The sequence below is a fragment of the Mauremys reevesii genome, linkage group 1 (genome assembly GCF_016161935.1).
Source record: "Mauremys reevesii isolate NIE-2019 linkage group 1, ASM1616193v1, whole genome shotgun sequence".
In the NCBI taxonomy this organism is placed as follows: domain Eukaryota; kingdom Metazoa; phylum Chordata; order Testudines; family Geoemydidae; genus Mauremys; species Mauremys reevesii.
In genome coordinates, this window is record NC_052623.1 from 99,991,691 (window position 1) to 100,005,095 (window position 13,405).

The 13,405-nt window shown below is 40.4% G+C and overlaps 1 protein-coding gene and 1 long non-coding RNA gene across 8 annotated transcripts in view; one reads left to right on the forward strand and one right to left on the reverse strand.

Annotated features, from left to right (window-relative positions):
• DZIP1 (DAZ interacting zinc finger protein 1) overlaps nt 1-13,405 on the reverse strand; it is a 76,146-nt gene that overhangs the window by 10,807 nt on the left and 51,934 nt on the right. For all 6 annotated transcript variants that reach the window (XM_039494287.1, XM_039494306.1, XM_039494289.1 and 3 more), the window contains one exon: nt 4,638-4,783. In XM_039494287.1, the coding sequence (XP_039350221.1) occupies nt 4,638-4,783 (146 nt within the window). The remainder of the gene's footprint in view (nt 1-4,637; nt 4,784-13,405) is intronic.
• LOC120374530 lies at nt 3,275-6,951 on the forward strand. Of its 2 annotated transcripts, XR_005586133.1 has the most exons (4): nt 3,275-3,374; nt 4,191-4,299; nt 5,621-5,712; nt 6,814-6,951. It is a non-coding gene; the product is annotated as an uncharacterized LOC120374530 (long non-coding RNA). The 2 variants fall into 2 exon arrangements; XR_005586132.1 differs by lacking the exon at nt 3,275-3,374 and having other exon boundaries at nt 3,584-4,299.

Here is a 13,405-nt window from a genome sequence, read left to right on the forward strand (position 1 = left end):
TTGAATGGGTTTTGTAGAAGTGCATTTTAAGGAGGATTTGAAAGAAAAGAGGAAGATCATTTAGCACGTGAGAAGATTGAGGGAATGCCAAAGGTAAGTTCCCCCACAGAAGAAAGTGAAAGACAAAAGTGAGAGGGGGATACAAAAGAGGTACTAGGAAGAAGGGAGGTAATGAGAATAAAGAACACAGGTGGAGGCAAAGCGACACAGAGCCTTTTATACAGTACTGCCAACTCAAAGAATTAAAAACCATGAGTCGGACCCCACTATCATGATTTTTTCAAAATAATACATTTTGAATTCTTTTTCTTTGCCTTCTAGTTTCCGAACTTTTCGGGGGCACTCATTTCACTTTTTCAAGCACTCTTCAGCAATCATTAGGGCTAGAAACTCTTTTTTAATGAGATCATCACACAATTTCTTGATTCCAGCAGCTGCAGCTTTGACAGACACTCTAAATATCATGAGAGTTGCCATAAAATCACAAGAGTTCAACTGGCCAAGAGGGCTACATCCTTCACTGAGTAAACTGTTGTAGTTCCACTGAAGTCAATGGAGTTATGATGACTTACACCAGCTGGGGATCCATCCCTGGAATCACTAAATTGATTCTGAATGAGCAAGGAAGTCAGCAAAGGGATTAAAAGAAAGAAGGGGACCCTCTGTGAAGGGAGAGGTTCATTATTTCAGCAGCAGAATGTTGATAAGATTGGTTGGAGGAGGGATGACATGAGATGTGGGTCTGGTAGGAGGAGGTTGTGTTAGTTTAGCTTAGAGATAACCAAGGTACTTACAGTGGAATGGGTAGAGTACAAAGGACAGATTTCTGAGATACTACACAGGACAAAGCAGCATGATTTGGCACCAACCTGGATGCAAGGGAAGGCAGCAGGGGTGGAAAGAGAAACTGAATATATTGCTGAGGTTGAGAGTCTGGGTTATGGAAAGGATAGAGTAATGGAGAAGGGAGGGAGAGGAGCTGACTTGGGAGAGAAACGAGTAGGGAGTAAAACTAGGCTGACTTTAAGATTGTTGTAGGATTTCAAGGATCATTCAGTTTAGTTTCTCTTAAAAGGCCACCACAAGTGTCACACTTCCCAAGATGAAGAATCAAGTGCTCAGTGAGGACTTTAGCTTGGCCCCAATCAGTGCTTGGCTAATCATTGGCGCTGGAAGGAGGCAGAAGACTCAAGAGTTTCGTCTTCACTGTACTACAGTAACCTCAAAGCCTTGGAGGGGGGGATGTCTTCAGAGCTCAGACTATGCCTCTTTGTGACAGCGTGCAGCAGGACAAGGAGGGGCTCTACTCAGCTTAGTTCTTTGGCTGGTGAGGATGAGACCTGGGTTACACAGTTTTAGTACTGATATAACTATGATGGGGTGTGACTTTTTTTAAAAAACACTGATAGTTACTAGTGCAAAGAGTTATACTGGAATAAAGATGCCTTATACTAGTATAACTTATTCCCTTTTCTGTTCCAGAGCAAGCAATACGGGTATAAGCACATTTCTATTTATACTGGTATAGTTAAAGTGGTACAATTTGTGTGTGTAGGCAAGGCCAGGATGCTAGAAGATTGTGGGACACTGAGAACCTGTTCTCCCTCAGGGGTGCTAGAGATAAGTTGCTATCTAGTAATGAAGTGTGAGCTGGTTGAGATAAGCAGGGGAAGCAACAAAGGGGAACCTACTCTAGGAATCAGATGAACTCATTCTTGGTGGGGACCAACAAGGGCAAGTTAAAAAAAAAATGAGGTGAGAATACACATCAAAATGCTGGGCACTCTGAAAAATCCCAAGATGGCAGAGGCATGCAGGCGAAGAGAGAGAAGTTAATTGTCTGCAGTTTACATTGAGGATTATAGTGGCTGCCAGAGCAATCAACTAAACAATGTCAGCAGCGAAAAGAAAGTCAGAAATAAAACATCTTGCTTAAAATTTCTGAAACTCCTCCCACCCACATAAATTTTAAATCCAATCCCCTTTCCCAGGCAGAGACAAAAATGAAACTGAGATCCCAAGACAAGAGAAAGATTTTGTACCAGCTGTGTGGTCCTTAGGCTTTCTGCTAAAGCATTCAGTGACAGAGGAACACAAGGAGAACAAAGTGGGTGTAAAGTAAGGGCTAATTCTCAAAGCAGCCCAACGGACAGAGAGGAGCAAGACTAAGCCATATGTGAAATCTTCAATTCATAAGGTACAACTTTGAAGAAAGGGAAGACCCTCAAATGTGAGGCACAACTAGGGTGACCAGGTAGCAAGTGTGAAAAATCAGGACGCGCGCGTGTGTGTGTAATAGGGTCCTATGGGAGAGGGGTAATAGGATCCTATATAAGACAAACCCCGTAATATCAGGACAGTCTCAAGAATAATGAAGGCATCTGGTCACCCTAGGCACAACTGCACCAAGATAGCTTCAGATTGATCCTTGAAGGAATCTCAAATCCAAGCAGTCACACTGCCTTGGATGTGGCTGCCTAAATTGTAGTCAAGGAGCACTTGCATAATGGCAAGTACTAGAACTAAGGTTTTATTTAAGAACCCCATATCATTTAACCTTGTGATAATAAATACGTTATTTACGAGTATTATAGTAATATTAGTGAAGTTTAGACAAGTGGAGAGAAGTTAGCTTTGAAATACACGCATTCAACTACCAACACATACATATTGGTTCTGATTTTTCTTTATCGCAGGGGAAAAAGATAAAAAGCATTGTGACAGGGTGTACCAGGACCTTTGAGGCCCCCTGCTGGAGGCCTTACAGTACTACCACACCTGCTCCAAGAAAGGAGCAATGAAGGTGGGTCCTCCAGGCCCCCCTACAAAGGCTGCAGGGAAGCAGCCAATCAGAGCACAGCAGGTTCAGATAATAGGAGCTGCTGGGCCTGAGCAGGACAATTGCTGGCTGGTACCAGAAGTCTAGAATGGTGAAGAAGGACTAGAAGGATATGAAACTCCACAAATAGCCACTGGGGAGAAACCCTGCTCATGCATGGACAGGACTGTGAAGCTCTCCAGGCACAGAGGCCTGGGACAGAGAACGCTGACTAAAATGGGACAGAGACTGAGAATCTCTTCAGGCAAGGAGGCCTGGGAATAGGGTTACGACCTGGCCAGTATTTCACTGACCTGGCCGTGTTTTTTCATGGATTTGCCAGTTGCCAGAAAAATAATTTAATCTGACAGGTTTTTTTTATGTGGGTCTAAAGATTTGCATTATTTATTATCACAATACACTGGGATAGCTAATGTTAAACATTTCTCTGTCCAGCTAAAGATGCTGCAGTGTTCCCACTTCCACAGTTTAAGCGATAACAGATCAAAACTGTTGAAAATACAGCAGTTGTGTCCCACCAACATGCAAGCGCACCGTGCGTGTATGTGAAAGAGGGCTTGAGTCACGTGACAGTGAGGAGACTGGGGATGTTATCAATCTTATCTAAATGTGTTTTCTCTCTAGATACTATAAATGGCTGTTAAGTAGGGGGGGGAGTTGACGGAGTTGCCCTGTGGTTTGGGGATGGGACTGTGGCAGGCTTGCCTTGGGGGGTGGGGTGGGGAGGGCTTTGCTGGATTTTTTTTGAATTTCAAAGGTGGTAACCCTACCTGGGAGATACCCTGCTTAAACAGGAAACAGACCAGAAGGTGATGGGACAGAGTGGAAAGCGGCCAGAGAATAGTAGCAGCAACCAAGTAGAGGAAGCAGCACATGGCTGCTTTCTATAGAGTCCCTGGCTTGGGACTTGGAGTAGTGGGCAGGCCCAGGTCCCCCACACCGGCCACTGGAGAAGTGGCCTAATCCCCAAGGAGGAGATAAGACACTGCAATAAAAGCCCAAGAAGCAGGCTGGGAATTTAAACAGGCCCAGGGATGGAGCTGAAGACCCTGAAAAGGGCCAACCACTTGTTGAACTTTGTTACCCCAGAAGGGGACCTAAGTTAAGGAGTAACCTGTCTGGAAAGCTGGGACACCATAGTACTGCTGAAGGCAAAGAGTCTCCAAGGAGAAAGCCCTGGGGGCACTGTTCTGAACAGGGCAGGGACAGACTTAAAGCTAGCCCAGAAGGGGCTGAGAAAACTAAACCCAGAGACAGGGCTGCAGACCAACAAGGTCATAGCAATAGTCGTTGTTGGACCTTTGTTGCCCTGGCAGGGGTTCATCCATTTTGACCATGTTGTCTTAGCCAGAGTCCTGAGCCACTAAAGACCTGTCTAATGAGGGCAACAGCTGACGGGGGCGCCAGGGAGAGCAGAGAGTACAGGATCAAACCCGGCCAACAGGAGGCACTTACAAGAGGTGAGTGCACCCTGCCATACGCATTATTGTGGGGAGCACATATTAGAACAGCATAAAAACACCCACTATCACTTCCCTATAGGAACTAAGGAAACATCCAACCTTAAATCAGTGGGCATTAAAGATAAAATACATGATACTGAGGCTGAGGGGACATTTCACACTGGTCTCTAGCAACCACCTCCGGCTGACAAGGTGTGTTCTTCCTCTCAGGAGTGATATTGGGACATAATGGTCATTGTGGATTGTGGTAGGGAAGTGAAGGGGAAAGTGAAAAAAGGTGGAACAAAGGAATTTCTCACCACTTAATGAAAAATAATCACTTAAAATAACCTTACTGCTTTAATTCCCAAGGATTCCAACTTCTCCACCAGGGTCTGCTCCAAAACCGTTCGTAATTCTTTAGTTAATGAAGGATTAGTCTTCAAAGCATTTATTAAATGTTGCTTACTTCTTCCTATTTTGTGTTCGTTTTTTTCCATTTCTGTAATATGATAGGAAAATTACATTCGAAAGGGATATTTTAAAAATGAAAAGTATCAATACACAGGATGAGACAAAAAGACAAAACTTAACCATGCATTTTTATAACAATAGACACATGTGTATGATATTTTCTTTGTGTAGTGGTATTTTGTCTGCTCAATGCTGCCTTTTTCTTTTAACAAAATCTGGAACTTATTTACAGAAACATACATCTACTTAGAATCCACCACTTAAATAACCTTAAAGCAGTCACTCTCCCTTGATTGACAATGCTTTTTCATACTATATGTTGTAAAGATACATGCACGAATATGGAACTGTGGAGAGTAGAGTATGCACTTCTGGGAAAGGAAAATTATTTTGTGATAATTAAGTTCTCTAAAAGTAATATTTCAAGGCCAAACTCTGTGTCATGTCTTCTGATTGGAAATATGACAAGGTAGTGATTTTTCTCATCTCCTTCGGAGCTCCCTGAACATTAAAACATTCTCCAATAAGGCGTCAGGCTCTTTCTTAACCTTTCGGAGGTGAAAAGGTGAATTTAAATATTTTAGTAATTACAAAAATATGGTCTGAATTATCAAATTAACAGAACACACATAATAAATATTGCATGTCTTAAAATCCTCTGGACCTGAATAGAGGATTTTTTTTCCTTTGAGGGCTGATGGCATCACACATACAAAGTAGGGAAGATAAGCTGTATTCTTTATTCTTGCACTAGATGTCACTGAGACCTGCATCTGACGAAGTGGGTATTCACTCATGAAAGTTTATGCTCCAATACATCTGTTAGTCTTTAAGGTGCTACAGGACTCATTGTTGCTTTTTACAGATCCAGACTAACATGGCTACCCCTCTGATACCGAGGCCAGCAACTCTTGGAGGAAAAATACAAACATCTTCAAACCAGACCCTGGCAGACAAGTAAAAGATTAAGGGCTAGATTATGCCCAGGTCCTACATGGCCACACAAAGGAGTTAAGGGAAGCAAAGCTCTCCTTACCTCCCAGACATGTAGAACCTGCCTGGATTGTGGCTTTGGCACAGCAGGAACATTACTGGATACCTCTGACCTTCCCTATGACCAAGTGGGAGGGGACTATCGCACCTATTTCCATCCTGCATTGGCCAACAATGCTGACAGGGCACTTGAGCATATAACATCCCAGAAAGAGATATAATAGCATAGTTATGTACCATCCCATACAAAGGACCATGCCTCAAGGAACAATTCAGCCCTCTCTGATTTTTCATGTTTTATTTTAAAATAGACTTGTCATTATTGTAATTTGTAAACCTTATTTATTTAAAAGGGAATTCAATTTAACTTTCACATTTTCTCCACTGAAAATACTAATTTTTAAAAGTGCCATACAACTATCAGCAAACCTGTAAAATTACTATGAAACAATACAGTGCAAAGGAATCAATTTGGATTACAGACTAAATTCAAGATTTTCAAAGATGAGCAGTGACTTTGGCTGCCCAACCTGAAACATCTTAAAGGGGCCTGATTTTCAGGGGTGGTTGCTGAGCACTTTCTGCAACTTGGGTTCCTTTAAGGTGGCTCAGGCTTGGCAATCAAAAGGTGAAGCACTTAAAATCACTAGTTACTTCTGAAAATCTTGACCTAAATGCATGTGAAACTGCAGCTAGTAGAAAATTAATTTACAAAAACCTACTTTTGATAATTTAGAGAACAGTATTTTATACTCACCTTGCTTGTTATTCAATCTTATTTAATAATTTTATATCTATCTTGTCCTCAATAATTTATTCACAATCCCTTTGATTCTGTATTAATAAATATTGTTTCTTAAAAGTATTCTTTAACTTGCTGTTTTTGTGGCTTAGAGCTATTAGTTCCTTTCTTATTCCAGAATGGAAACTGTTTTTTGTAAGCTATAAAAAACAAAAGTCTTTTAGGTACACTGCATAATCAGGGAATGCGAAACCACAAAAAGTCTGCAAGTTGTAAATTATTTCAAAACCTTGTTTAAACTTCTTGTTTGCTTCAATTTTCAGCTCTCCTGGTACTCTCTGAGGACTCATGTCCACGGGAACTTGCTGAAGCCAAGAACTCAGAAAGATTCAAAAAAAGACTGGATGTTTATAGGGGTATCAAGAATATTCAGAATTATTGTAATTAATTAAAATTTTGGAAGGGATAGTAAACCTCACGGTTCAACAATTAAATCAATCTCTAACTGAAACCAGGATTATATTTATTGTGGATAGCAGATTATCCCACATCTTCCCACTGTGGGATTCTCACACCTTCCTCTGAAACATCTTGTGCCGACAACTGTCAGACAGGATACTGGACTAGATGAACCTCGGATCTGATTCTGTCAGGCAATTTCTATGTTCCTCTCAAAAAGTAATCTTTATGCCCAGCAATTTTCATACTCTCCCTCACAGATGTCTGTGACCGAAAACAAGAACATACTGACCTTTCTGTCTTTTCTGTCTTTCTTTGTTAGTATTGCAAGATGTGCTTTTGGGCAGATCAAAGGAATCAAGGATAATCAGTCACGACAGAAGATCTTTTATCGGACCAACTTCTGTTCGTGAGAGAGAAAAACTTTTGAGCTTTCACAGAAGTCCAGACCTGAAGAAGAGCTTGGTGTAAGCTTGAAAGCTTGTCTCTCTCACCAACAGAAATTGGTCCAATAAAAGATATTACTTCACCCACCTTGTCTCTCTAATATCCTGGGACTGACACAACTCCAACAACACAGCATACAAGATAGAAAATAGCAGACAGGAGCAGCAGATGGACTGGGGGAAGGAAGGAGAAAATGCAAGCGAGCTCTACTAAAAATGGTTGAGGGCAGCTGGTTGTTCCTTGGGAAATCTCTCACTGAAGCACTGTACAGAAGTATTAACATTTTTCACATCATATCTTTTCCTTCAGGATTTAAACTGATTGCTTGTGAGTGTCAAGAAGGATTTCTCCTTTAATGTACAGTTCTGCATAACTGTCTGTGTATTAAATATGCAATATGACATGAGAGAGAAGGTGAGTCCTCTGAAATATCAGGTACTGGCCACTGCCAGGGGCAGGATACCATACTAGATGTTTATTCTAGCATGGTAAATCCTAGGGCCCTGATTCTCCACTTATCCAAGCTGCACTCATATGGAATGGAGGAGCTGCCACAGACAGTGGGGTTTGGTATGATAATTCAGAGTTGCCTAGGCCTGGCTTGAGTTAGTGCTCCACAAGAGCAGCACTCACTTCACTAACTGCAAAAAGTCCCTGGGGTGTTAGGACAGTAGAGGACTGGGTACCTACCTCAGAGCTCAACTCAACCAAAAATTCCCCCCTCCCCATCCTGCTCACTCCTCACCCCCCATCATCTTACATGGAGGGAGGAAAAGTTAATAATATGGAAAGCAGCAGCACTGTCATCACCAGATTTAAATCTCTGGAGAGTTCCCCTCCAGGGACCATCTCTGGCCACTTTAAGCTTATGCAAAGTGGCCTTAGCAAACCAGAGAACATTGCCTTATGATCTTTTGTTAATTAGTCTGATACTAGGTTATTTTGGTTAGTTAATACTGCTGTTTTACAAATATACAAAGAGTTTCATAAGAATGTATTCATTTGTGTAAAACTAAAACATCCAAATACCTAGAGAGATGTATGGAACACACTTATTGCATAATTTTTTAGATCCTCATCAGAATAAACTGAATCCAGATAGAGAAATTATATTTTACAAGCATGAACAACAAATGGGATAGTCATACATCTTGCTCAAATTACATAAAGCATGTTCGAAACTACTGAAAAATATTGTAGGTATCAAACAATGTTATCCATTTTTATTGTCAAATAAAATGTTTACAAATAATGCCCACTACATTTTTGACACATCCCATCATTACCTTTTTCCTCTTCTGAAAGCTCCTCTATGGGCTCCAGCATATGCACCAAGAGTGCCTTTTCTAATAATGAGGAAAAATAGGAATAGCAGACAAACAGGATAGAAAACGGTCAAGATCAAGGTCCAAAAGGGGAAAGTTACGCAAAAGAATGTATGGAGATGTCATTTTTGCTTTTTTTCCCCCGAACTGCTGATAACCTACCTCACAGATCCAAAAAAGGAGAGCCCTATTCAATGTGACTGTTCATAGTAGCACACATTACATTTGGTAGGATAGGGACTTAATACAATAATCATTTAATTTCTGATTGAGCTGCTTTTTAATTTAGATGTTACAATTGCCAAGTATAAAATGCACTGCAACAATGTAACAAAGTTTATTTGCAGCTGATATGCTGGTAAGGGTTTACAAAAAGAAAACGTAAATATAGTCCAAACACAGAAGTCCTCAAAAACATAATGCGAAAAATGTATAAATGAGTATAGTTAGTTAAACTGGAGAAATATTAATTTGCCAGTGTGCACGTCCAAAGGGGGAAGAAGTTTTATAGACAAATGCAAAAAGACAAGGGTTGCAATCATGGCCCCATTGAAATCAGTGACAAAACTCACATTGACTTCTGTGTAGCCAGGATCTCACCCAGGGTCCCTGCCTCAAGGAGTTTATAAAGTGACCTCATTTCCTCTGCTGAACATGGAGCTCCCACAACACACTGAAGTGATTCTTCCAAAGATGGACAGATTTCCCTTGCATCCTCCTGCCTATGAAAAGTTTTACACAAATTAGGCCAGGTCACAGGATTTTTTTTTAAATATTATAGATTTAAAAAGATTAAATTTTCTAATTTCATAAGAGAAGTAGAAAGGCACAGAAATATAGTCTATAAAATATGAATATTCACACTGCATTAAGTTCTTACTTAAACAAAAATGAGAACCTCTGTTTTCCCATTCTTAATAGTCAAAAGATAGAGTAATTAAGTATTTATCTTAACAGGTTTTGCTGTATTTGCTTATATTTTGGTATCAGTGCATAGAGGTTTTGTTTTTTGGTTTTTTTTAATAGGTATTCATTTAGGGGCAAAATCTGCCCCTGTCTCCACAAAAGGTCCCCTGGCACCAGAACTGGTTGTTCCACTGCATACGTGGGGGCAGTGGAAGAGGAGAGCTGCACTTTAAGGCAAATATCCCCATTTCCTCATGGTTCCTGCATATCAGGGAGCAGAGGGCAGATGGAGATATGCTAAGCCATAGGTGGGCAAGGGTGTGACTCAGGTCCTAGGAGACACATCTATTACACAGACCCTCCAAACCTCTCTCTGTGGAGGGGCTGGGTGAGTTGCTGTACAGGCTTCTGAAGATGCTTTAATAAGGTAACTACTCTTCCCATGCTCCCTAACTCTAGGGATGTGTCCAACCCCTGACCTGGTTACTCACAAAGAGTACTAGATTAAGATTTACCCCTTAATGTGGCTCCCATATAATCTGCAACAAATCACAAGTGCTGAGAAAGCTTCTTACCTACTGTATTGCCACAGGATGAGAATGTGATTCTATAGATAGTATACTTCACAAGACCACTTAAAAGCAAAACTCTGCTGAGAGATTGCTTGGCCAGAAGCCTACTTTGCTGGCTAGCACTTGTTGGAATCTGCTACTGAGCTAGTTACTATGTAATTGGATTAAAATGTCCTCATAACGTTTATACTTTCCTTAAATGCAATCTGCTTAAGTGTTTCATGTCATCATGGCACAATGCCTTATTAGGCAGTTAGACCGTAACAGGAAATCCCAATTCCCAGCATCCAGGGTTTAAAATAATCTGCCACTCCACCTTATGGCTACCTGTTTCTCCCTCTCAGTAAACTAGAATAGCTTTGAAGTTAAAATCAACAATATATGCAATAGTAACAGTGGTGAAAAGCCATAAACCTAACTGTGCTATCCATCGCATCTTTGATGATTCATTGCTGACACCAGAGATCAAACCCTGCATGGTGGTGGAGTGGAGGAGTGGGGGTGGAAAGGGGAGGAAGAAACAAAAACACAACAACAACAAAAAAACCAAAACAAACCGAAAAGTATTTCTCCTAGTGAGATAAGCTCTCCTTTGGACACTGGTGTGCACATATTTTAAGAAAAAAAAAGCAAATTCTTTATTACGTAAACATAGAATCCAATATAAGAAAACACAAGTTGACCTGCAATTTGGCCTTCTAACAAATGGCTGTGGAGATCAGCCTGCTCACAAATGTTTCCTCTCTGATTACCAAAGAGAAACAAAGTTACCTTGGTCCCCTCTGAGTGCCTGATTGGGCCCCTCAGCTCCACATATTTACTCACTCAGACCCAGTACATCTATGTGAAATCTAAAGAAAGGGCTAACTCTATGATTGCTGGGAATAATGTAGTCTCTCTAAACCAGGTCTCACACCCTGGCACAAACTCTTTCCTTCAAAAATCATAAATATTTGTTGGATAAGCATTTGAATTAATCAGCGTCCCCATCTCCACCCCATCACAATAAATATGCCTCTTAATTAAATACAGTTTTGATTGTTATAAGTAAGGCATCTCTTGCTAAAAAAAAAAACACAAAAAAACCCACCTTTCCGGCACAAAAATAAAATAGTCAAACCTCACCATATCACCTAAGAAAAAAGGAGGAGGATTTTGCAGTATTCCCTGAAGTGAAAAAAGTCAGCCTCTTTTGGAATCATGGGTAAAGCAAGATGCAGACTCAAAGACCCTCCCCACCACTGAAAATGTCCTGTTGCTAGAACCCCACCCGATTTTAAATCTGTAGCCTATCAGGAAGAGCATTCCAAGATAATTTCAGTGCACAAGATGGAACATAGAGAGGCAGTCTCAGAGAACAAGAAATTACACTATGCTAAGCTTTGCAGATCACTTTGAAGAAACTGGAAGTCAGTTCAGTTGACAGAATATCAAAATAATACGCTCCCAGAGAGAAGCACCTCTTCATTCAGCCATATCCTGCACTAGTTGAAGTTTCTGATTGGTCTCACAATTGAGTACATTTCAGTAATCCAAATGTGTGGATGTTGGTCACAAATGTATGGATAACTGCAGTGAGGTTTGCATCTAAAAATAAGATTATAATTTCTCCCAAGTAAAGAACATAAAAGGACTCTTATCTGTTTCTTCTTGGAAATCCAGAAACCAGCTGGAATCCAACAGGGCTTCTACACTGCAAACTGTGTTAATATAACTTCCTCCACTGAGGGAGAAGAAAATCAAAGCTCAAAAATATAAGTAGCATAAAAAAAAGTAGCCAATATGATTCTTTGAAAGATCTATATTTCACGGATTAGAATGAGCTTTCTGATTCAGCATCCAAAAATACAGATAAATCCCACAATGGATTTTTTTCTAAATAACACCTTGTTGGTGTCATCAGGCATCATTAGGTATTAGGCCTGAATGAACCAAAGTTATTCTATGCTTGCCCAGAGTGCCTCCATGTTAAACTCTAATCGACCTTACAGGCCAGTAACCGAGAATGGAATGTGTAGCAGCTAGTTATCAGTGCAACACTGATACCAGGAGGCAATAATGAGGCCTGCTTGCACCTGGCTAAGGGGGACAGGATAACAAATCAAAGGGAGTAAAACAAAATAACCGGTCAAGAGAAAGTCACTAACGAGATGATTTGTTTGCTGCCAAGAATGATTTAACCTGCTTAGTGTAATTGCTAGCTGCATAATGTATCCGCTATATAGGAAATAGGAGGGGGGGGTAGAGGGGGATGAGTAGTGTGGGGGTAATGGGAATGCTTAGCTGAAATCATGTATAAAGAAAGAGAAGTTGCTTGCATCTGTGTGCTTGATCTGAGACGTGTCTGTGTCTCCGAGCACCGCTTTGAGATCTCAAATAAACTTTGTCTGCTTCTCCACCTTGGTGTGTTTATTGGAGCGAAGCACACCGGGCAACGAACCACTGTTGCTGTCCTCGGGCCTCTGTGCCGGCAACAACCTCAAGACACAGACCAAAATAAAATAAAATCAACCTTTAGGGATACAAGTAGTTTAGAAAGAGGTGAACTGAACCTCTAGAAAATTCTGCCAGAAAAAAAAAATAAAGCCCATTATTCAATTAAAGAAAAATTTAGAACATAAAATCAGATGGAAATTCTGAGTAGTCTGCTGAATAGGCGGTTATTGAAAACTGATCATTTCCAGAAGAAAATCAGATGTGGGAATGAAAAGTTAGCAGTCACAATTGAAATCCTAACTTTTGAAAATGTCTCTCTCTCTGGTTGAATGCAGAGCTAAAGACTCCTGCTTTTAGCACATATTGGCTTTGAAATTTTTTTGAAACTTCATACTGATTATCAGGGATTATTAGGAAAAAAACTGAAAGGTCTATTTTTAGACTCAAAGAATTCATCATATGAAGGACATTGCAGTTTTGCACAAACTAACTGTCGCTCATAACGACTTGCACAAACTAACTGTAAACTAACTAAAATTGTAACTAATTGCAATTTGTACAAACTAACCTCCATAATAAGTGAGCACTATGATCAGTGGTAGATGGTCTTCTGTGATTATATCAAAATGCAAGAGTACACCTGCTCTTGATGACTTCTAGAACCATGTAACTGTAATTCCTTTGTGTCCTCCCAACTGTTCTCCTTTGCAACTTTTTTTATTATTTAATTTCATTTTATTTTATTTTTCAGGAGTTACCAGATATAAAGG